The 26162-nt window shown below is 35.1% G+C and overlaps 1 protein-coding gene across 4 annotated transcripts in view; it reads left to right on the top strand.

Annotated features, from left to right (window-relative positions):
• MAP4K5 (mitogen-activated protein kinase kinase kinase kinase 5) overlaps positions 1-18849 on the top strand; it is a 108849-nt gene extending 90000 nt beyond the window's left edge. For all 4 annotated transcript variants that reach the window (XM_077909239.1, XM_077909240.1, XM_077909238.1 and 1 more), the window contains 9 exons: positions 2090-2204; positions 2578-2636; positions 4740-4843; positions 5456-5633; positions 8290-8358; positions 10489-10581; positions 13446-13516; positions 15819-15874; positions 17218-18849. In XM_077909239.1, coding sequence (XP_077765365.1) covers positions 2090-2204; positions 2578-2636; positions 4740-4843; positions 5456-5633; positions 8290-8358; positions 10489-10581; positions 13446-13516; positions 15819-15874; positions 17218-17305 — 833 coding nt within the window. In that variant the 3' untranslated portion in view covers positions 17306-18849. The remainder of the gene's footprint in view (positions 1-2089; positions 2205-2577; positions 2637-4739; positions 4844-5455; positions 5634-8289; positions 8359-10488; positions 10582-13445; positions 13517-15818; positions 15875-17217) is intronic.
• Positions 18850-26162: the final 7313 nt, after the last annotated feature.

Here is a 26162-nt window from a genome sequence, read left to right as displayed (position 1 = left end):
TCTTCAGAAATTTGTATATTTGAGCTGATGACAGTGTTTACAAAGAACACATTATTTGATTGTACATAAATAACTTCTAAAAAGCTGGGGTCCTTGAAAAAGTATTTAACTGCTTTGATTTTAATTATGCTTCCCCCCCCCCAGTTTTTTTTACTCTCATTTACCAAAATATTAATATATACTATTATGAAAATAAACTCAATTCTGTTTAATAATTCTGAATTGCATACATATAAAATTACTTTCCTCTGACTCTCTTAACTGTTTTTATCCCTACTCGTTCCTGACCTTTAGATATAAACTTAAAATCCACACAGAATACATTTTATATATTTACAAAATAACTATAGGAAAACGGGAAAGTTAGCCTATAAATTAGTTCTCTCCATATTCTAGTTAAAATTACCCATAAAAGTGAATGAAAGTAAATAACAGAGCTCAATAGGAGAAAACATTATCCTGCCGGAGTGTCTGCATTTGTGTGGATGTGCACACATATATGTATATTTGTGTTTAGCTGCCTACCTAGCTAACAGAGAGGGGAATGGAGAGAGAAAGGGTGTGGCATGGTATTAAGCAGAATGTTTACATTCTAAGAAAATACAGAGGATTCTGTTGAGGATAGGACTCAAAACTGTATCATAAGACTATATCATATACAGTTGACCCTTGAATAATGGAGAGGTTAAGGTCACTGAGCCCCGGAGCACTTGAAAATCCCTGTATAACTTATGACTCTCCAAAAACTTTTTTTTTTTAAGATTTTATTCATTTATTCATGAGAGACACAGAGAGAAAGGCAGAGACACAGGCAGAGGGAGAAGCAGGCTCCATGCAGGAAGCCCGACATGGGACTCGATCCCCGGTCTCCAGGATCACCCCTGGGCTGAAGGCGACGCTAAACCATTGAGCCACCATTGAGCCACCCGGGCTGCCCTCTCCAAAAACGTTTAAAGATTTTTATTTACTTATTCATGAGCCACCGAGAGAGAGAGAGAGGCAGAAACATAGGCAGAGGGAGAAGCAGGCTCCCTCCAGGGAGCCTGATGTGGGACTAGATCCTCAGCCTGATGTGGGACTAGATCCTAGGACTCCAAGATCATGACCTGAGCCAAAGGCAGACGCTCAGCCACTGAGCCACCCAAGTGTCCCAACTCTCACCAAAAACTTAACTACGAATAGCCTAATGTCGACTGGAAGCCTTACCAATAACATAAACAGTTAACACATATTTTATATGTTACATATATTATATATGCTGTTTTCTTACAATAAAGTAAGCTAGAGAAAAGAAAATGTTATTAAGAAAATCATAAAGAAAATACATTTACTGTACTGTATTTATTTTTGAAAAGGTCCATGTATAACCAGACCCACAGAGTTCAAACTCATGTTCAAGGGTCAACTGTTTATTTATTTATTTGTTTTCTAATAGTAAAATGATAAATACTGTTCTGTATTGTTATAATACCATACCATGTATAATAAGGAGTCAGAAGATGTTTCCCTTATCTCCCTCTTCTTAACATATCTGGGTTTTGATTATATGGAAATTGTAGCCCCATTGTCCTGGTATTATGGCATATAATATTAGTTTGCTTTGCTTTTCTTAGTATTTTAATCTGTTGCAGTAAGAATTCATTCACAATTTTAATCCAAGGTAATTTGATAAATTCTTGATAAATAGGTCTATCCCAGAGAGATAATGTAATAGAGTTTTACAGAATTTCCCATGTTATACTAAAATATTCATATGCATATCATTATAAATCAGTTCCCTGAACAACAGTGTTGAACAGTCTTTCTTTCTGTGCTGGCTTCATTAAGGCTTATAAGTATTCTGCCCAGATCACCTATTAGTTAAAATATATATAATTTGTATATTACGAAATGCAATTATCTACCTAAAACTATTATCTTTCAAAATGTATTAACTGTTTTTTTTTTATGTGTTTTGCTATTTTACTTGGCTTTTTGAACATTTCTGGACTCCATATTTTAGAAGGTAATTATGTTTTCTTTTGCTTGAAGATTCTTGTTTTTCCACTGTAAAGGATCCTAATAAAAGTAACATGTTTCTCTTTTACAGGAAAAACCTTTCAGCTCTACTCTCATAATCTTATAGCTTTGTTTGAACAAGCCAAAAAACCAGGATTGGCTGCCCATATTCAAACCCATAGGTTTCCAGACCGTATACTACCAAGGTACAAAATATTTTAGTTCTGTTGGGGGTGAGGGGCATTAGCGTTTATTTTTAAAATAGCCAATTTTCTTTGCCCACTAAAAAACCTGCTTTGTTCTAATTTTGAAAGGTAGTTTACACTAAAGTGTACTTCACATAGAATTCAAAAGATCAGTGTTTCCTTAGATTGGCTGTCCAGGAGAATAACCTTTAGAAGTTTTATAAATACAGATTCCCAGGCCCTCTATCAGTCCTAGAGAATCAGGCAGTTTGGGGGTCAGAGTCTAAGATTGGTTTGGTAAAGCTATTTGACTGGATCTGGTGCAACCAGTTCACAAGTCCCATTGTCTGGGAGTTGCTGCAGTAGAGTACATTTATATTGTCCTGTGTTACAGAAAGTTTGCTTTAACAACAAAGATTCCTGATACTAAAGGCTGCCACAAATGTTGTATAGGTGAGTAAACGCTATTTTTAAAACTGGATAACTAGAACTGAACATTTTTAAAATTCTTTAAGACTAAAGTCATAGTATCAAATAGGAAGGAAGGTAGGCTTTATATCTGTTTTTAATAAGGAGTTAAGGGGCCGTTGAAGCACAAGACTGTGTGGCAGGACAGGGCATAAAAATGTTTGGAGATAATAGCTCTAATGCTTTCCCAGAGTATGGTGTTCCTGGAGTTTTTTAACCATAGTCCCTGAGGCTGTGTCTCGTTAATATCCTAGTTTACCATTTATTACTCACCACTTAACACCTTCAATTATGAAACCATTACTGCTTAGTGCTTTATAGACATTATAGGAGTTTAGCTAACTATGAAGTTAGAAGGAACAATCCACACAAGACCACCCTTACTTCTGACACCAATTGCAAGTTTGGGAAGTTTCCAAAACCACCCTCATGTTAAAAAAAAATTCTCTAGAAGGACTCAGAAGTCACTGGAAGTGGTTATACTCATAGTTACAATTTATTACAGAGAAGGGATAGAAATTAAAATCAGCCAAGAGAAGACGAGCATAGAGCAGAGTCTAGGAATAGTACCAAACATAGTTTCTGTTGTCCTCTCCCTATGGAATAATAGTGTTAATTTTCTGGCAGTGATATGTGACAGTACACATGGAGCATTGCCATTGAGGGAGCATACTCCAACCTCAATACTCAGGAGATTTTATTAGGGCTCCATCACACAGGGATGGTTGTCCACATGATTGATCTCAATATCTAGTCCCTCTGAAGGTCATTTGACACTGCATGACCCAAAGCCCCTATCCTAAATCACATTGTTAGTCTTTTTGGCATGCCTATCCTTCACCTCAAGGATGCCCAGTGTTGCAAGAGCCCTCACCCTAAATCATAGTGTTAGATTATACCACTTATTCAGTGACCCAAGGCCCTAGGCAAACAAAAATACTCCCATCAGACATGACATTCCTGAAGTTTAGAGATTACCTCCCAAAGGGGGAAGAGAGGCCAGACCTCTTTTGGGGTAAGGTTAAATTTTATACTATATAATTATTTTATCTCATTTAACCTTCAAACAACCCCATGATATTTGTTACATTCCTAGTAAGAAACAGAACCTAGGATCAGACCCGGTCCATGACTTCAGATCCTGGGCTCTTAACTTCCTATTTTATTCTATTTGTTGAAGTAATGAGCTTATTCAATGATCTTCATGCTGCATAGTTCCATAGAATACTTTCTTAGTTATAAATAAATTTCATGAGCATTTTTCTAGGGAGAATCAGGTCCATATCTGTTCTCAGATTCCCAATATCTGCGACTCAAGAAAGGTCTAAAAGCTTACAACCTAAGATACAAACTCATAAATATATTAAGATAGAGCTTATTTGCAAATAACTACTCTTATAGTCAATATACATAGTCGTTGATGAGAGTCAAATTGAGAAGGAAAGACCAATATGAGTTTTTGTAATTTTGAGTAAAGTTACATCTTTAATAAAATGTAAAATAGTTTATTTTCATCTTAAGTAGATAACTATAAACTACTACAACAGAGATGAAATCATAGATTATTTCAGTTGCTTCCTAGACCTTCTGTTTCAGTCAGTTTACTTAAAAGACAGCTCTTTAGATTACATACTAGTTTAGGTGTTTTAGTGACCTAAAATACTGTCACTTGTAGAAGGTTCCTATGTTTAACAACCTGGTCTATTAAAGATGTTTAGAAGTAAATGTATATAATTTAAATTTGAGATAAGGAAAGAGTAATAAAGCCAAAAGAAAAAACATTATCTTTCTTATTCTTATCCTTGTGAATAGAAACAATGATTTTAATTTAGCAGCTAAGTAATTACTTCAAATAGTTTCTTCTTCAATCCATATTTGGGTTCAATGGCAAGCCATATTTCATTGTTTTTTCTATGTATCAGCACTGCCTTTATTTATTTATTTATTTATTTTAGCACTGCCTTTATAAAGTTTGAGTTAGCTCTTAGATGAGCATACCTCAGTTGTTACTTTTAATGAACTAAACTAATTATGTGTTCATATCAAGGTATTCAGGGTTTCAGTTGTGTCTAATTTCTTTCTTTCCAGTCAGAAACCCTTACACAGGACATAAATACCTCTGTGGAGCTTTACAGTCTGGAATTGTTTTACTTCAATGGTATGAGCCAATGCAGAAATTCATGTTGATAAAGGTATATATGACTTTGTTTATAGTTTTCTTTTTTAAAAAACATTAGTGGTATAACTGAAGCTAAAATTATATCACCTTGAGGTGCCTGGGTGGCTCAGTCAGTTGAGTGTCTTGACTCTCGATTTCAGCTCAGGTCATGATCTCAGTGTTGAAATCGAAACCCTCCTCAGGCTCTGCACTGAGCATAGAGCCTGCTTAAGATTCTCTCCCCCTCTCTGTCTGCCCCTCCCCCCTCCTCTCCCTCTCTAAAAAAAAATTAAAATAAAATGTTTAAAATTATATGATATCAATGCTACTATCTAGGGTCAGCACATTTATAATTATTTATGGATGTTTACTTAGTTTAGGGTTTTTTTGTATTCTTGTTAAGATTTCCTCTTTAACTTATGTTAATAAGCTTACAGAAGCATCACAGACATAAAGATGAATCTGGCCAATTCTCTAAAACATATTTTTATAGAAAACTCATCCTTATCATGATCATTTTAGGGGTAATCCTTTTTTAGAAGTAGATCAATCAAGGAGGAAATGAAAGCCTATCTGTTGGCTTTATTCAATAGTATGAATGGGGAGATTGTTTCTAAATTATACTTCTGTTGTTTATTTTTTGTAGCACTTTGATTTTCCTTTGCCAAGTCCTTTGAATGTTTTTGAAATGCTGGTAATACCAGAACAGGAATATCCTATGGTCTGTGTAGCTATTAGCAAGGGCACCGAATCAAATCAGGTTGTTCAGTTTGAGACAATCAATTTGAACTCTGCATCTTCATGGTTTACAGAAATTGGTGCAGGTAAGTGTTTTTAACCTTATGTTAAACTATTGATGCTTTTGCCTATAAAAAAAAAAGCAGAATAAGCATGGGCTGGTTCAAAGAGTCAATCAATATAGTTTCCCAAGTGAGTCCAGAGGAACATGTACATATTATTTATGATCTCTATTTGCCTGAGGCAACTGATACAGATTATTTTTTCAAGGAAAATTTTAACGATTCCTGACATATAAAAGTCTTAATTGTTATCAGTTAATTTTTTAACTTACTAAATAATTAAATTTTCTAAGATATTTTTCAAATTTTATCAGCTTCTCAAGCAAAGAGATTTACCTTCTTTCCTATCAGCTTTCTCCCCAACACTTCCTACAATCATTAAATTCAAATGCTTTTCAGCTTTTGCTCATTTATAGGCTGAATTACAAGAATTCTTTATACAATCCAGCTACTGAAGTTAATGTAGAACAATACCAGTGTCACTTTGAGAATAAGAATCAATATGAACCAGTGGCATCTTGATAAATGTTTAACAACAGGTACTTGAGGTGCAAAGAAGCCTGGTTTGTAGTGTTTTTCAGTTTGTGGGGCGTAAATATTCCCATCAAGAGAATATTTCAAACTACCAACCTGATGTCATGTGGCTCACAAAATTCCTGAAAATTTAACAACCGAGTACAAGCCCAGTTCCAGCATGCACTGGACTATCTATGATTGCTCTCTTTATGGACCAAGTCATGATTTACATTAAAAGATTGTATTCTGTACCCTCCCACCTCTATCTACACTCCACCTTTCTTCTGAATTTATTGTTTAAATGGTTTTAGTTGGGTTATAAGCACCACTTCCTGTATAGCTAACAGAAAGGTGTGAATGACGTTTATTATCATGAAATATAAGCAGCCCAAACAGAAACATGTTTCTATTATGTAGTTACTGCTAAAAAGAAGAGTTACAGATCAGTTTATTTAAAAACCAAGATAATTTTTGGCAGACAGCCCCAACTTTTTTTTTTTTTTCTGATTAGTATATAATGGTAGTATGGAGCAAGTCATTTCATACAGTGATCTGTATTGGCAACCACTTTCTTTTGTATGATCTATGAAGAGATTTCATTGCTCAGGGTAGACATTTAGTTAGTCCTCCTGTGAATTTGGGGGTGGGGGCTTTGAGGTGTTTTGTTGTTGTTGTTGCTTTGTTTTTAAATGCCTAAGGGTACTATTCTATTCAGTTTTAACATTAAGGCAGACCCAAAATTACTTTCTGAGGAGAGCCAGGACTCTGCTTAAGGGTAATCATTCAAATCACCCTCCTGCAGAAGTTGTACTATTAGCATTAGCCTTCTCTATCTTTGCAAATGATGTTAATGTACCTCCCATCTGTGTTCATTATTGAGGTCAGGCCTTGAATTGGCAACATTGTAACAGTTCAAATGAACTCCTAAGACTCTTTCAGTCTCAGTGTGATTTATTATTGCTCTATCTTTATTTCCAAGGATGATATTTAACATATTATCAGCACTCAATATTTGTTGAATGTATATAGATGTATATAGATCTACTGAGGGAAACTATATTTTAGAGTGTTGCCCAAGGGACCAACGGTTTATGGGTTCTGTAGATCTAAATGCTTCCCTTGGTATGAGCTTTTTGGAAGGTCCACAAACACCCAAAGTAATATATAAAACTTTGTGTTTATGTTCAAATGTGCAGTTTTTAAGGGAGAGGATCCATGGGCTTCCCAAAGAGATGTCATTAAAAATGGCTGCTCTAAATTATCTAAAATCTTTTCTTCAATTCAGCTAGACCATTCAGGCAAACTGAGTGCCTAAAATGAATTGTTTTCCCAAAATGTTTTACAAAAATGTCATCACATCTGTTAGCAGAGCAGCCCTGTGAATATCAGTGAAGTTATGAAAGTTGCTTCCTGCAAAGATGCTATTGACAATATTGTTGATTATGTTACTCTGTTTTCTTAATAAAGGAAGTCCCACTTAGGGACACCTGGGTGGCTCAGCGGTTGAACGTCTGCCTTCAACTCAGAGCGTGATCTTGGAGTTCTGGGATCGAACCCCACATTGGGCTCCTGCAGGGAGCCTGCTTCTCCCTCTGCCTATGTCTCTGCCTCTCTGGGTCTCTCATGAATAAATAAATTTTTTTTTTTTTTTTAAAAAGGAAGTCCCACTTACACATACAACCCCAACACCAGGAAAGTTTCTCTCTGATCATAGTTTCATTATTCTTTTTGCTTTTTCTTAATTACTGACTATTTTTATCTCAGATGTTGATCTGGCTTCCATCCTCCCATTGGCTACTATAAAATACGCAGCAAAATCTAGTCACTGTATAGCATGCATTTAGTTTCTTTCCCATATTTACCCTTGGCTTCATTTTAAGTTTGTAACTCACCTTTCTATAACTACCTGAGGTATCCATTAAATGCAAAGTGGAGTTTTTCTCAAGCTCACTTAGCAATGCTTAGGACTTAGGTTTGTTCTAAGTTGACCTACATACAGTTTTTGAAAGGTAACATAATTACAAAATAAAACTTCTGTGCTAATTTTAAAGACTAGTTTTAAATTACAGAAAAAAAATCAGAATTTGTGTTTCTTTTTTAAGCTCTGGTTTTTAAAGCATATAGAAGTTACAGAATGCTAACCTTGTTTTTTTCCCCTTCCAAGGCAGCCAACAGTTAGATTCCATCCACGTAACACAGTTGGAGAGAGATACCGTTTTAGTGTGTTTAGATAGTAAGTACTATTTTAAAGTTTATTCTGAGTATACTACTTGATATAATAGATCTTTTCAAAAAAAAATAATAGTTCTTTTCGTGGAATTCTATTAAAATATTCAAGATTTTCACTTTTTCACCTTAAAAGTGGCTTTTTTTTTTATTGATGAAAAACCTAAATTGGCTACAGATACAGTAGTTAATTGATCTGTTTGTTAATACTATTCTCTGACTTTTTCTTTATCTTGTTTGACCTACTTGGAAACATATTAGGAGTTTGCCATAATCCTGGGGTAACATTTTGTATAAAACTATTCTGTACAAAACTATTCTGAGAGTTTTTTCCCTACTTCATTCTAATTAATGGAAAAAATAGAAGATTATACTAGTATGGTCACTTTGTCATATAACATGAACTTTTGGAGTCCTGTAAAAGTGAGAATCTAATGTACAGACAGATTTGATACCTTTACCTGCTAGTCATGTTTCTTTTGATGCAGGGAGATAGATTATTGTATTGTTTTAAGTATATATTATACTATAAGCAGTGGAGAAGCAGAAAAAACTTCAACAACAGGAATCATTTCAATTTTCAAACAAAGAAGTCTGATTCTTAAAACCCGCCTTATTTTTATGCAGTAAATCATATAAAGTGAAATTCATCCAGACCTACAATTATACTTGAAACTTGTCAATTATTGCTACATTTGATCCAGTCCAATATTTTTTAAATTACTGAACTTGCCCATAGGTGATCAGGGTAATTTTTAAAATTGTTCAACTGATGAATTTGCCTGTATTTTTGTTCAAATTTCTGTTCTCTGAAAAGTTCTCTGGTGGCCGTGCCTTATAGGGTCATAAAGATCATCTAATATTATAGACAAGAAAACTAAAACTCAGTTTCATTCACCCATCATCCTTTAAGTACTTTTGTTTCTTTGAATACTGGTAAGGTTGGAGTATTATTCTGTTACCTTTAAGTGAATTTGATAAATTCTTTTTTATCCAAACAAGTAGGAAGTTCAGTACTGATTAAGCAAATAATCAGAGTTTAATATTAATAATGTTGAACCTTTAATGTTGAAATCCCTAAAAACCTTCTGAGTCATCTAAGGAAATAAATCGCACTTAGTTTTCATTTTGTTGATTTATGTATTTTATCAAAAAATATTAAAAACCTTTGATTAGGTAGGTTCTCCATTTCTTATTTTTCAAAGTAAATGGAAAGGTGACTTTCTTGAATTTTTTAAGGTTTTTTTAAAGAAGCAAAATGAGACTTTAAAAATGAGTTGTCAACTATACAGTATATATCAGTTTTAGTAAGCAGCAGTGGAGATAGGCCTATAATCATAAATCATGGTAGACAGATAAGAAAGTAATACAGAGGGATCCCTGGGTGGCGCAGCAGTTTAGCGCCTGCCTTTGGCCCAGGGCGCGATCCTGGAGACCCGGGATCGAATCCCACATCGGGCTCCCGGTGCATGGAGCCTGCTTCTCCCTCTGCCTATGTCTCTGCCTCTCTCTCTCTCTGTGACTATCATAAATAAAAATAAAAAAAATAATAAAATAAATAAAAAGTAAGTAATACAGAGAGAAGGTATTTTCCTAGTCAGAGCTAAAGATAGTTAAATTAAAAACAAATAGATGAAAAATAGATTTGTGTGTACCCACCATCCCAGAAGAAATTATGACCCTTGAGAAGTACTATTTGTTGCCCCTGTGTACCTCTGTATGATATTATTCATATACTAAAGTTATGAGTTACTACAAATATTATTTATCATATGTTATATAATTTGTAAGGGAATAAATCAACTTTGATTGCTAAGTACTTGCTACTAAGGTCGCCACTTTGAAACTCCTGCTTTTCAAAAATGAGAATGTATATGTTCAGTATATCCTAAAGAGAAAGAAAAAGGAAAGGAAAAAATAGCAGTAGAATTGCCATTTACTAACTTTTATATTTTATAACACAGTTTTATACATACTAATGACTGTTTTTCAGTGGCCATACTTGAATCATGATAAATAGTTGAACTTTATTAAGAATATTTGCTCTGTATCCATATAAAATCCACATATCAAGTTACATTAAGTTTTACATTAAGATTTGCATTTCCCATTTTGACTTGCTTTTTCTTTTTTTAAGAATTTGTAAAAATTGTAAATCTACAAGGAAAACTAAAATCAAGTAAGAAACTGGCCTCTGAGCTAAGTTTTGATTTTCGCATTGAATCTGTAGGTAAGTCTGCTTTTTAAAAAAAATTTAATTGACATACAATATCCTATTTGTGGTATATGTCATAGTAATTTGATATTTTTATATACTGTGAAGTGATCCCCAGAATAAGTCTAGTTACCATCTGTCACCATACAAAGTTACTACAGTGATGTTGACTATTCCCCGTATTATACATTATATCCTTGTGACTTATTTCCTTTATAGCTGGAAGTGTGTATCTCTTAATCCCCTTCACCTATTTTGCCCAAGCCTCTTTTTTTTAACAATGTGTATTTAGAATACTTGATTTTTTTGTTCATTCCATACTTAGGGTTGTCTAAACCACCACTGTCTCGTAGAAGTTTTAGTGATATAGAAATGTTCTATGTGCTCTTAAATCTAGTTGTCATTAACCACACCTGTTAAGTACTTGAAACATGGCTAGTGCTACATTTTAATTTTTTACTTTTAATATAATTTTAGTGTTAATAGCTACATGTGACTAGTTGCTATATCATATTGGACAGCACAGGTCTAGACCTTAATAAATCTTCTGTTGTTTTCTGGGTATTTAAAACTTGAAATCATTTTAAAAATTTCTGTTCATTGTTCCCTTTGCTGCATGAAGTGAATTATGTACTTCTCCCAGTTTTTTTTTTCCAAATCATGAAGGTATTTGTGTGATGTGATTAATGGTATTAGATATGCTATAATCCTTTGCCATGAAAAGTTCTGGTTGGTGTGTGTTGTGTTGATGGTTATTGCTTCTCGGTCCATTTATATTTATAAATAACTATTTTTCCATAGGAGTTGGAAATTAAGATGCCATTTCATTTGCTTCCTTGTCAATGAGTATTTTACTCTGTGCAAGACTCATTGGTTTTGTGATAAAAATTACTATATTCTATTATTGTTTACATTCTCACTGGTTATGTCAGTAAATATTTTCCCCGGGGATGATAGAACTTATGAAAAAAACACCATAGTTGGAAACATTTTACAACAATTTATGATATGACTGTACTACTATAAGTGAAAAATAGTTAAAACCAAGTTGACAGTTTTTATTTGGACCATAAAAAATACATGTATTTTATAATTAAATGTATATTCTTTTAAAAAGGTGTTTCTCATCATTTAGAAAGTTTCTGTTTTATCTATTAAATATTTTAATGGTTTCTCAACTGAAATTTTGCCCTATCACAGTGTACATTCATCCTTCTATGTAAACATTTTGCATAAAAGTAATTTGCTTGCAATTGGAAAATCTAATTTATTGAAGCAGGAAACCTGAACATTCTACAGATGATAGGACAAAAGGGATTTTGAAATTAGTTTCTTTTTTTACTCCTTTATGTGCTGGATGTTGCATATACCAGTTTCTAAGATATAATATTTTCAATAGGAATTCTGACATATAGGTCTTTAGTTCCTTTTCATTTTAACTGAAATATACTGGTACCTAAACTTTTTCATGGGTGCCTCATTTTTTTTAGGGAATTTTGATTGTTAGACAAAAGTTTGTTCCTCTTAAGCTACCATCTCTCCTTGCTACTGAACTTTGAAATAATCACAAGGATCTTCCTGGGTTAAAAAGAGTCCCTTTAAATTACTTTAAAAAAAATAAAAGTAAAGTAAAAAAAAAAGACCAGTAACTAGGTCTTTTATTTGTCACAGTTAGTGAAACATGTGATTTGTTACTGTAAAATACTTTTATTTTTATTGAGCTAACTTATATTCCCCAAACATTCTTACATTAACTTTTTATAGAGTCCATATTCTAGTAAGAAACAAAATGCTTCAGTCACTTTCAGCGTAGAGCATATGGCTTACTCTCCAAAAATCAGATGGGTTCTCTCCGTCGTTCTCTCCTCCCTCCCTCACTGTCTGCACTTTAATGACTACAGTGTCTGACCAGGAAGGGCCTAGAAACCCTACTCTCCTCCCTCACAATTGTGGGGCCTGCCTACTCTGTTTCTGAACCTCTAAGTTACCCATAATGGTGCCTCAGTGGGTCTAGGCCTATCGCTTGAAACCAAGCAGAACATAGAGATGGACAAGGCACAGCAGGAACAGGTTTCCTTCCAAGACCTTCAGGCCACACCAGGGGAGCATGGGAGATGGGTAGGGAGCAGGAGGGGTTGTAGCATGTCTTGTGGTGGCCACACTTTGAGGTCATGGTTACTTCTGAATCCAAAGTCATTGGGAAGGTGGGCAAGCTTAACTGTGAACCACCATGGGAGCAGTGGGGCCTGCAAGTCCAGGGCAAAGTCCCAGGGGGCTCCAGAGGCCTGAAGAGATGGAGGGGGAGCCCACAGGGCTGAAGCCTGCAGCAGTGAGTATTATAACTGGAAGTCCCTCTGATAAGAATTGGTTCACAGATCTTAAGTATTCAGTGTGTGGTTAGATTTTGGATTGTAAGATAATTTAGGTTTTAAAATAAATTTTCTGGTAGGGAAATATAAATAAAAGACACTTCCTTAATAGCTACTCGTAAATATATGACAATATTTAAATAACCATGTTTTTGATCCAAAAAACCAATTATGTATGTTTTATTTATTTTATTTACCTAAGACAAAAGATAGTATATTAAAGAGAAGTTAATATGTTGATATCCAGCTCAGCAGAAGTTAGTCCCTGTTTAAATGAATGTCTGTTATATATATCTTTGAAAACTTGCATGACCCTGCCTCAATAAATTATTTGAGCTTAGGCATGGCTTAGCCACAAAAATGTTGGGAACTGATGGTCTAGACAGTGGAATTTTGCACCAAGCACTTGGAGAGCTTTACATTAGTATTTATTAAAAACAGTGAAGGAAAATGTATAAAGAATTACTCTGTGCTTTATTTTAGTTTCTGTTCTCTCTAATCTTTTTTTAGTATGCCTTCAAGATAGTGTTTTGGCTTTCTGGAAACATGGAATGCAGGGTAAAAGCTTCAAATCAGATGAGGTAAGGCTTCTCACATTACCTCCCATGATTCCCACAAAAGATTTTAAATGCTGAAACATTCAATTTATGCATTTTCTTTCTGAACCCACATTACTTTGTTTAGTGCCTTTAGTGCTATGAACTGATAGAGCAAAATTGCCAGTATTTTCCCTTCAGATAATGTTTTGTATTCATTGTATGATTCTCAATGACCACAAGGAATTGTCAAACATGAGTTTGCACAATTTCAGTTCTCTAATTTGTAAATGTGGTTGCCAAGGTTACTAAGCTTTTCTAAATTTAATAAGCCTTTTCCATAACCTGTAAGTGTATACTTTTTTTAGTATTTAAAATTCTAAATGAATATATATTAGATCACAGGATTAAGGAAAATCTAAAAAAATTAACTCATTTAGTAAATAATTATTGAGTACCAACAACATGCAAGATACTGTTTTTATAGCACTATAAAGCATAATGAAGTATAATTATAAATAATATCAAATCTTTAGCATATCTATGTTCTAGGCACTTTACAAATATTAGCTTACTTGAAGTTAATAATCCAGTAGGATTAGGTACTATTATATTCCCATTTCTTACAGGTACAGAGTGGTTAAGTATCTTGGCCAGAGTTAAATGGCTAGTTAAATGGCAGAGTCTGGATGAAGGGTCTTCAAAAATCACTTCTAGCTGAGATAATCAGGCTACATTTCACGCAGGAGAGGGACTTGGAATCCCACCTTGATCAGATACATCCTAATAGTTAAGATGATACTAACGTAGACATTTCCTATTCATGTAAATACCTGTGTAATTCTTTTATACCATCATCTCATACATTTGTGGACTTATTTTAAGGCTTATTCAAGTTTTCTATTTGAATTATCTTTAGTTTTTTCCATGCTCTTATTTTATATGTGACTGATTATTTATACCTCTTATATGAATATTGAATTAGAATGCTTCCAAGAGAAAATGATATAAATCAGCTGTCTTTGGATATGTCAGTTTATCTAGTTACTCATGTCACTAAATGTCACCAGGTCCCTGCATTAATATAACCTATAGTCCTACTTACTGCCATAAAATTAATTGTCCTTAGATCCTATTTTCAGCATGTCATTCCTGTGATTAGAAATCTATAGAAAATACTTGTTGTTCACTACCTCACATGCAAATTCTGTTTCCTGTTTTTAACTAATCTTGCTTACCTCTTTCTTTCTGTGTTCTCATCTTTTATTTTTTGGCCTAGCTGTGATATTCATAAAGTAATACTCAACCATTCAACCATAATGATTGGAACATTTCTCAACTTAGTACTCTGAAAGTCAGCTCCATGTAGTAAAGCACATAATTAATTTCCTACTTCAAATTTATCTGTCTTCTCAGCTAGACTGCAAATTCATTGAAAACAGGCTATTTTCATACTTATTTTATAGACACACTGCTGTAGTTTGGATTCCTCCAAAAGTTGACCCAAAGACAAAGAATCAAGTGCAGGCAGTTCATTGGGAGTAGATCCCAGAAAACAAGTAATGGAGTGAGGAACATAAGATAGAGAGGGACAAAAAACCAGTAAAGAGCATATTAATAAACAGGTTCCTACGGTGGGCACCAGGGCTTAACCCTAAAGGGACCACTGAGGAAGGAGATAGAGCACACTTCAAAGTAGACTCATTTGATGGTGGGGAGGCTGGTGCAATTATACACCAACTGATGTGTCTTTTGATTAAGCATTATTCCCAGGGGTATAAATTCCCCACACTGTGGAATAGTACCTGCGCATGAGTTTATGTACCTTCTATAGCTTTGGAGAAAACAGCCGAGGAACAACACAGATACACTGATGTAAGACCCTGGCACGTGGGAGTGCCCAGCACAGCTTTGTGGAATTCAGGTGGGCTCTGGAGTGTTACCTAAAGCATCTGCACTGATGCAAAGGGAAGAGTAGGGGCTCTACAGTTTAGCAAGACTCTATTCAAATCCTGGGTCTACCAGTGATAGAATCTTAAGCAAGTTATTCAACTTCTCTGAGCTTTAGTGTTATTCAGTAATATGGGAATTATATATCACAAAGAGTTCTTCTAAGGAAAGTACTTGACCCATACCAGATGTTCCATAAATGTTGATTTATTTCTTCTAGTAGGGCATTCAAAAAAATCTTACCAAAATTCATTTCATTTCAGGAATTGAGCCTATCAAAAATTATCCTTGTGTTTAATAATTGCTCTGTCTAAATGGTTTTTTTTTTTTTTTGTCTAAATGGTTTTTAAATTATGATTGGGGACAAAGGTATGACTACAAGTATTTTCTTTCATAGGTTACCCAGGAGATCTCAGATGAAACAAGAGTGTTCCGCTTATTGGGATCAGACAGGTAAGAGTTTGGTTGTTTTAATTTCATTACCAAAGGAGTGCAGTAGTTGTGTTCTTAATTATATTATCGCCCTGTAACTGTTTCAAACAAAATTCTTAGAAGGCTCAGAAACTTAAAGAAATCTCCGTGTAGTCTTTTCACCAGCATGAGGATCATGACTCTAGAGATCTAGTCAACCAAAACAAAATGTGTTAATACAAGTGTTTATATCCCTAGTACCATGACATATTTCAAGTCTCTTCTTTTTCATCATTTGTTTCTAGTTTGTTACCTTCTATTAACTATCACTACATAAACCCAAAATAATATGCACCTCCTGACATTTGCTTTTATATAAGAAAACCTTTGACTCCATTTCTGAAGTCTAAATTAGGAATTTTGTGATCTCTGTGATCAAAGACACAGAGACAAATTTGAAAGACAAATTCCTAAACTGTGCCATCTTAGGAAAAAAATTTGCTAGCCTTTGTTCTCCAAAGTCTGTATTGTCTACCTCTACAACTAATAAAATACACCCCTCTTCCTATTTTCCCATCAAAAGTTGTTACTGCAGCAGAATTATAGTAAGCATCAGTTGTGAGGCAAGGACAGAGAACCTCTGGTCTTCAGTTCAGGCTGGTCACAGAATCAGTGTTTGGATGGGTATCTCTTAGAGTCCTGTTTTATTCTCTAAGCTCTTATTTCACCCTCTTCTTGCTAGCGTATATCATTGATATACCTTGAACAGCACAGGTTTGAACTGCAGAGGTCCACTTAAATGCAGATTTTTTTTTCAATAAATACCGTACAGTACTGTAAATGTATGTATTTTCTCTTATGATTTTCTTAACTTTTTTCTCCAACTTTACTGTAAGAGTACAGTATATAAGTGCATAAAACATACAAAATATGTGTTAATCAACTGTCGATGTTATCTGTAAGGCTTCCAGTCAACAATGGGCTACTAATAGTTAAATCTGGGGGGAGGCAAAAGTTAGACATGGATTTTCAACTCTGGGGGGTGGGGAGGTCAGCACCCCTAACCCTCATGATCTAGAGCCAGTTGTATTCTAAAGCTTTCTTTATACCATTTGTTGGCATATATAAGTAAACTTTGGTTTTAGTTGGAGTAGATAATGAGACTATCCTGAAATGTTTTCAGTATTGTATATTCATAAATTCATCAGTTCTTATTGTTTTGTTTTTAAGCTATAAAGTGGAAAGCTAAATTTGACAGTGCACTTGTGATCTTTATGAGAATATGAACAATGATACTCTTTCCTGGTTTGATATTAGTATTTGAATGAAGCATACAATCTCTGTTTTTACCCTTAAACAAGCCTTTTGTTTCTATTTAATTGCAGGGTTGTCGTTTTGGAAAGTAGGCCAACAGAAAATCCTACTGCACACAGCAATCTTTACATCTTGGCTGGACATGAAAATAGTTACTAAACAACAAAAACTGATCTCAAATACAGGAAAATGACTATACTCCATTGAAAGCAAAAACATCTTAAGTTCAGTACAAACTACACTATGATTTACTTTAACTTTTATGAGTTATATCTCAAATGATCTGTACTTTAAGGTAGATTCAGTATTTTCTGTAGCTGGAAACAGCTATTCTATCTCTTGCCACTGTGTGGTGGTTATATCAAGTTTGCTTAATAAAAGCTATGAGACAAATAGTCCTCTAGTTCCAGGAAACACAGTCTTTTAAAAAAATAATGTTTGTAACAAGGATGCCATGATATTTTTAGATAACTCATGATTATCTTCAGAGAGATAAATTTAGTGACAGTTTTCTTATTTTATACCATGTTTTATTCCTTCTTAATGAACATAATTTGATAAAGAAATTATCAGATAAGCCTTTCACTTTTACATTGGCCATTCTGTATGTTTTTGTAAAATAGAATATTTAATCCTTATTTATTAATCTCTTGCTGGAGTGGTGTAATGTATGTAACTTTTAGCAGAGGAAGGTTTCAGAGCAGCTTAAATTTTTTTATAATGTATAAAAATTTTGTTTACGTTTTAAGAGTAGTACTTTAAGAGGTTAGAGGCAGTATGTCTGGGTTCAGGACATACATGCAGTTTTGCTTAACACAAATATTTTATAATACAGTATCATCCAGAATTGCCTTAAAAGGGAGTTTTGTGTTTTCAATTATAATAGTTGTAGGGGATCATACAGAAGATATTGATAATGGTTGGAAATATTGTTAGGGGGTATGTATGTCTAGATATGACTACCATGTGTATGTATTCTTGACAAGCAGTATAATATACCTGTGATTTTTTTTTTACATTAGGGATCATGCATAATAAATTAATATTCACATATATTATCATCCCTAATGTAGGGAGGGATGTATTTAACTGCCCGTGATATGTATTTTACTTCTACTATACCAGAGGGGAAACTGTAAAGCAGCTACATGTGTAATCTTGGTTTTTTTCACATATGTAGGTATTTGTTTTGAGTAGGTTTAAGAAAAAAATCTTTAAATGAAATTGAATTCCTGATGAAATAGTATAAATAAGTATTATAAAAACCAGTATTCTAAAAATAAAAAAGGATAGGGCCATTTTTTATTTTGCTTCTCTTTTGCTATTGTTAGTATTCAAAATTAAAACATCACATTGGTACCTGTTGTCTTAATGTATTTACTGAGAACAGTTAGCATGGAGATGATGAACAAGGAGTTAGCAATAACAAAGTATAAATTCTTTTCAGCAGTTACTTGAGAGGAAAACAATGTAACGATCTCATTCAGTCTTTAGCAATTCTGTAAAATAGGTAGTATTATCATCTCTATTTTGCAGATGAGGAAATAAGGTTTTAGCCAGGTTAAGATTTACCCCGTTCACACAGCAAGTTGGTGGTTGAGCCAGACCATGAGTCTTGTGACTCTGTTCTTTTCACTATGCAATATGCAAACAATAAAATGTTATGCAAATAAAATATAAAGTAAATTTTCTGTAAAAATGCACATTTGATATGATTTCAGTAAGTGTGTGCTTGTTTACTTTGGGCATGGTAAAGGGGGCCTCTGAACTGAAAGACACGAGATGGCAGGGGACCATACTCAAAATTAAATATTTACATACTAGATACAAAGACCAAGGTCCTCCTTCTCTCCAGGAATCCTGGCAGCCAGACTTTTCCATCGCAACAATATTCGAAGTCTTCTCTGTGCAGTCTAGCCAGTTCAAGTGACATGAAAATCATAGTTAATGTGCCCACCACTCCATGCATCCAGAGCTCATAGTTAGTCTTGTGGTCCTGTGCTATTAATAATGATAAAACAACCAAGACTTCTAAAATATCTGAGGAAAACCTGTCACATACAAGGAAGAAACAGTTTGGGGGGATAAAAGCTCTTAGAGGCAATAGACTATCCAGGACAATGTCAAAGAAAAAAATATATTCTGGAAGATGGTGCAACTATGAACCAAGGGTAGGATACGAAAAAAGGAGCTTACAAAAAATAAAAAGCTCTTAGAAAATAGTATGATAGCACAGCTGGATAAATGAATAGAAGGTTTAGAATATAAAGCTGAAGAAGTTTCTGTGATGAGCACTGGGTGTTATATACAAGTGATGAATCATTAAATTCTACTCCTGAAACCAGTATTACACTGTGTTAACTAACTAGAATTTCAATAAAAACTTGAAACATTAAAAAGTTGAAGAAGTTTCTCAGAAAATAAAAGGAAATGGAAACATTAAGAAGATTAATAACGCAGGAGGCCCATTATCCAGTCTCTCCAAAAAGAAACAACAAAGAAAAAACAGTGGAGTATTTCAAGAAATTTTTCCGGTACTAAAGAACTTCAGATTCTAGATTGAAAAGATACAGTAGATTTTAAAAACCTATACCAAAGCACATCATTGTAAAGTTTCAGAGACACTGGGGTCAAAGGGAATATTTGCTGTTTCCAAAGAAAAAGTTCAAGTTATATACCAAGGAATAAGAATCAGGATCAAATTTCAACAGAAGCTGTGCCTTCAGAATTCAGAAAGAAATTTCCAACCTAAAATTCTGGATCTGAATAAACTATTAATCAAACCTAATGGTTAAAAATGAAGATATTTTTAGTGGTACAAGCTCTAAAAGAAACTTTACCTCATATAGCCTTTCTCAGGAAGCTAGAAGAGGATGTCGCTTCATAAAAATAAGGGCATGAATGAAGACATAAGATGCAGAAAATGGGATTCCACAGGAGGGAGATGAAGGAAATCCCCGGTTGATGGCAATGGGATGTAAGGATGACAGTGCACCAGGCATAGAGAACCTAACTGAAGCATATTAGTAGCTCCTGGAGAGAGGCACCTGAGTGGCTCAATAGTTAAATTTCTGCCTTCGGCTCAGATCAGGATCCCAGGGGCCCTGGGATGGAGCCCGGAGTCAGGCTCCCTGCTCAGTGAGGAGGCTGCTTCTCCTTCTCCCTCCACCCTTCCCCCTGCTGGTGTGCTCGCACGCTCGCTCGCTCGCTCGCTCTCAAATAAAATTTTTTAAAAAATAAAAGCTCCTGGAGAGACTGTTTCAGAAAGATTAAACATAAAATCCCTGATGCATCTCAGTACCTTAAGAGTTAAACAACTAGCAAAGAGTAAGAGGTTTCTCCTAAAACAAACTAAGAAAAGAACAAGGGTAAGATCATTTCCTTTAGAGACCCCAAAAAATAGGCATGAGAGACTTATCTCTTCCAATACTGAGATGGAGAAGTGGGAAAAGTTGATATAGGGGTTCATTATTGAAGTCCTTGCCATGTAGACAATGGCAGCTTGATTCTAGCAGGTCTTCAAGCTGTGTGATAGTTCCCACAATTGCCTCCTGAAAGACCAGTGGTCAGTGCCTGTATCTACGGATTCTCCCTCCTCATGATTAAGTTGCTGCCGGGGCGTTACCTCCTGAAGTGTACCAGATTGCTTCAGGCACTTGTCCAAGTAGGCTCCTTAAGTGTCAGAGGAAGCCCTAGGGTAGAAAGCCGAAAGAGTATGAGATAAATCTGAGCCCATTTAGATCTACTGCCTCAGTGGCAATCAGAGGCGGGGTGGAGGGGATGTTTCTCCAGATCCCAGGGTTCAATCAGAGATGGTATTGTTCCTTATCTAAATCTGAAATCAAACAAAAAACTGGCAGTTATTAACTCCAGGAAGGCAAAATGGTGTATAGAGAAGAAAAAGCCAACTGTGACCAGGGGCATAACCTTGTTAACAGTGAATATTAACCTAATAAAAATTGCAGCATAGTTGTAGTGGGAGAGGAGGACATGGTGTTGTGGAAGTAGGTAGAAAAATTAATCTAGATTGTCATTTTCCACAGTAGAAAATCAGTGGATAATACCTAAAAATTAGAAGTCAAGAAATAGCTTATTTAGTGACAGGGTAAGTAAAATAATCTGCTAAAAGAAGGAAAAGTTGTTTTTGAGGTGAGGGGTGTGGGAGGGGCATGCATTTTGGGTGACAAACCTTAAGGACTCTGGTTATGTGCATGCCTACATTTGGGGTTTTTTGATGTAAAAAAGTTTTAACTTTAAAAGCATGAACCGAAGGGGAGGAGGGCGGGGAGTGGGGGTGTTATTCTGTATGTTGGCAAATTGAACACCAATAAAAAATAAATTTATTTTAAAAAAATAAAAGCATGAACCACTGCTACATAACAAACAGTATGAATAAACAAACAGTTCAGCTATACTGTACCATACACATAGTAGGCATTCAATAAATATTAACTGATTATAGCTAATGTATACATAATGTGGAAGGAGGCATAGTAATTTGGGAAAGAAAAACTAGGATAAGTAAATCCACAAGGTCTTGTGAGAGAAAATATTTTCATCAAACTACTTTTTTCTTTTTGGCTAAGCCTCCTGTCTATCCTTTCCCACAATTCCACCAAGCACCCTAGAACATAGAAGCCATGATTATTCCAGCTTTTGTGCTTGACTCATACGCTACCCCCCGCCCCAAAATTCTGGTTTGTCACCAAAAATGTAAACCTTTTACTTCACTCAATGCACTCAGTTCAAACTAGAACTTTTACATGACAGCTCTCATTTGCTTAAGCCAGACTGTTTTCTGGTTTTCAGAATTTCTACAGCACATAGAGATTATATATGTCCATGTAACACTCAGTCACCAGCTGAACCATAGCACTTAACACTCAGACAGTTTACCACTGCCTAGGCCTCCGTCTCCTTATCTGTTGATTGGAAATTATGGCCGCTTCACCCGGCTGTTAGGAGGATTAAGTGAGATCATGTTCATAAAGTTCATAAAAAGAAGTTGGCTCCTTTATTTTTCACCAAGAATCTCACTTAAGGGCCTAAAGAGTGCATCTTTATTCTTTAATTGTATTTTCAGTATGTATAATCATACATTGGTGGACTTACCACGGGGTTTTTTAAATTCTGCTTTTTTTCAAGTTTCTTATATCCTATTTCATTACAGAAATACCCAGTATCTTGTATTGAAAGTCCAAGAAACTCCCATACCAACCTTAGCAGAAGGAATCATGTTAGATTTTACTGAGAAATTTCAGACTGTTCCTAATAGATCTTAGGAGAAAGCAAGAAACATTTTTTTAAGATGGTTACGTTGACATCAGGAATGAGTCAAGTATTCTCACTCTTACCATTTGTTATTCATTGTACTAGAGATTCTAGTCACTTCAATGAACCTAGTAAACTAAGAAATATAAAAAATAAAAGATTAAAAGGTTTGGAAAGGAATAAAAATACCACTTGGATATAAACTTAGAAATCATAAGTGAATCTGGAAAAACATCTGGGTGCACTCTCAACATGATATATACATATACTTGTAATAGAGAACAAAATTTTAGAAGGATTCCATTTACAATACAGAAATATAAAAAATGAAATGTAAGAACTGTATCTTAAAGTTAATAAAACATCACTGAAATTAAAGAAGACCTAAATAAATGACAGATGATGCCATGTTGACAAATTAGGTTAGATACTGTAAAGCTGCCAGTTGATTTAAAGATTGTATGATCCCAGCAGATACTTTTATGGAAATTGACAACTTGATTCTAAAATTTCATAAAATGCAATGGGTCAGGAATACACAAGACAGTCTCAAAGAAGGAAAAACAAGCCTGGAAGTCTTAGGCTACCAGATTTCAAGAGATGATGAAGCTGCTCTAGCAGTTAAGATGGGGTAACACTGGCATGAAGAGAGACAATAAGTCCAGAAACAGACCCACACTTACCTTATTTTTGACAGATATATTGCCCTGGAGTGAAGCAAAGGATAGATTTTTCAATTAATTATATTGAAATTTTACTGAAAACAACAAAGTCAAGGAAATCTTGAATCTACCTTACACAATGAAAATACCAAATATTGTAAATAATTTAAGGTATATAAAACTATAATGCTTGTACAATAAAACATACTATCTTCACAAACTGAGATAAGCAAAGATTTCCCAAACAGAACATTAAGACCTTGACCATAAAAGAAAAAGGTGATAAAATGGACTTAATTGGGACACCTGGGTTGCTCAGTGGTTACATGTCTGCCTTCTGCTCAGGGCATGATCCTGGAGTCCCACATCCCTTCAGGGAGCCTGCTTCTCCCTCTGCCTATGTCTGCTTTCTCTCTCTCTCTCTCTCTCTCTCTCATAAATAAAATCTTTTTTTAAAATGTGGACTTAATTAAGATACTCTTTTATCTAAGGACACCTTTACAAGAAGGAAAGGATGAGCCACAAAATGGAGGAGGGACTGGCTGGATGAGTTGATAGAGTGTGCAACTCTTGATCTCAGGTTTGGAAATTCGAGCCCCACATTGGGTGTAGCAATTACTTAAAAACAAAAAAAAACAAAAAAAAGATCTTTAAAAACAAAAAAGGCAGACAACTCAATAGAAAAATGGGCAAAATATTTTGAACAAGCACTCCACAAAAAGTAACATTCAAGTAGTCAATAAATATATGGAAATATATTCAACTTCCTTGGTAATCAGAGGAATACAAATTAATGCAGTACTTTTACACACCCACCAAAATGGCCGGACAAACACAAACTCTAGTGAGATTGTAGAGAAACCAAGACATTTACACATTGCTAGTAGGGATGTAAAATAGCACATTTGGAAAATGTTTGGCAAATGGTTTGGCAGTTCTCAAAAGTATTAAACATAGATTTACCATATGACCCAGCAATTCTACATCTAGGTATCTACCTGAGAGAAAATATGTCCACATAAAGATTTGTATGCAAATGCCCAGAGTCACACTATTGATAATAGCCAAAAAGTGGAAGTTACCCACCAGCTGGTAAAGGGATAATATGTATTAATAACCATGCAATGAAATACTATTCAATGAAAAGGAACAACACACTGATAAATGCTACAATGCAGATAAACCTCAAAAACATGTTAGGTAAAGGAAACTAGTCACAAAAGATCCCATACTGTAATGATTATATGAAATGTCAGAAAAGGTAAATATAGAGACAGAAGTAGACTTAGGGGCAGGGGTTGAGAAGGGAGAGTAACTGTTACTGAGCATGATATTTCTTTTTGAGATGATGGGAATGTTCTAAAATAAGGCTGGGGGCATCTGGGTGGCTCAGTCAATTGAGTGTCAGACTCTTGATTTTGGCTCAGGTCCTGATCTTGATGTGAGATGGAGCCCTACCTCAGACTCCACACTCAGTGGAGTTTGCTGGAGACCTCTCTCCTTCTCCCTCTGCCCTGCCCCCTGCTCTCTCTCTCTCTCTCTCTCTAATAAATAAATCTTTTAAAAAATAAGATGAGACACTGGTGATAGCCGCACAACTGTAAACTTACTGAAAGTCATTTATCTGCACACTTAAAATGACTACATTTTATGGTATTTTAAATATTATTGAATAAAGCTAAACAGAATAAGAACATCCAAGACGTCAATAGACATTGTAAAGGTATTCAAATTCATTCGTTACCAGAGAAACAAATTGAAACAATAATGCCACTATGAAATAAGATCACAGTACAATACTATTATACATAGCACCAAAATGACTAAAGTGAAAAAAGAGGACAATATGAAGTGTTGATGAGGATGTGCAACAATGGAACTCCTATACTGTTGGTAGGAGTGTACATTGGTACAATCACTTTGAAAAACTAAAGCTGGACAGACACAACTCAGAACCCAGTATTTCCAGTCTTAGGTGTACACCTCAAAAATATGTTTGCAAAAAGACCTATAAGACTGTTCATAGCAGCATTCTGCATAGTTGCCAAAAACTGGGAATAACCCAAATGTCCATTTAGGGTTGAAAGGATAAGTCGTGGGATATTCACAAGTCAAGCCCTGCAATTCAAAAAAAATGAACTACCAACAACAACATGCACTTCAACACCTGCCCCCCCCCCAAAATAAATATAAGATTCCAGGTAAGAATCTAGACATTAAAAACATTAAAAGTATACTGTATGATTTCACTTAAATGGAGTTCCAAAACAGGCAAATTAATCTGTAGTGTTAGAAATCACTACAGGATAGTGGTTACTTTTGCAGAGGAGTGAGGGCACAATGGTTGAGATGGGGCATGAGAAGATGCTTTTGAGGTGCTGGAAGTGTTCCATTTTTCACTTCTCAACACACTGTACGCTGATGATTGGTGCATTTTTTTTGCATGTACTTCAATAAAAAATGTTTATAAGAGTCTGTGCCAAGACCTGTACTGGGGAGAATATTGTCTAATTTTCAACATTAACTTTATGATATCAAAAGTGGGGCTCCTGCTTTAAAAATGAGAAAACCAAAGAGGTTAGTCGTTATCACAGATTAAGATCTCTAGAAGGGGGCAGCCCCGGTGGTGCAGCGGTTTGGCACCGCCTGCAGCCCGGGGCGTGATCCTGGAGGCCCAGGATCAAGTCCCACATCAGGCTCTCTGCATGGAGCCTGTTTCTCCCTCTGCCTGTGTCTCTGCCTCTCTCTCGGTCTCTCTCTCTGTGTTGCTCATGAATAAATAAATAAAATCTTAAAAAAAAAAAAAGATCTCTAGAAGCAAACATTAAGGTGGAATTGCAGGAGACTTGGGGAAAGAGCTGTGGAAAATAAACGAGAAGGAGTAAGCGGGAAGGCTTAGGCAGATCTGACACATGTGAAATGAGAAGAGGAAAAAGAAGGATTTTTTAGAACCTCAGACTGCAATGCAGCTCTGTGAGCTGAGCATTGTGACCAGTCAAGGGGGAGCCCCCAGAGCAAAGACTGCCCATTAGCAGATTTTCATATTAGAAAAGATTGGCTCAGCTTTCAAACCCATAGAGAAC

This window comes from Canis aureus, chromosome 9, assembly GCF_053574225.1.
Source record: "Canis aureus isolate CA01 chromosome 9, VMU_Caureus_v.1.0, whole genome shotgun sequence".
Classification (NCBI taxonomy): Eukaryota; Metazoa; Chordata; class Mammalia; order Carnivora; family Canidae; genus Canis; species Canis aureus.
The sequence above is the reverse complement of the archived record's forward strand: the minus strand, read 5'-3'. Positions and strand labels throughout refer to the sequence as shown.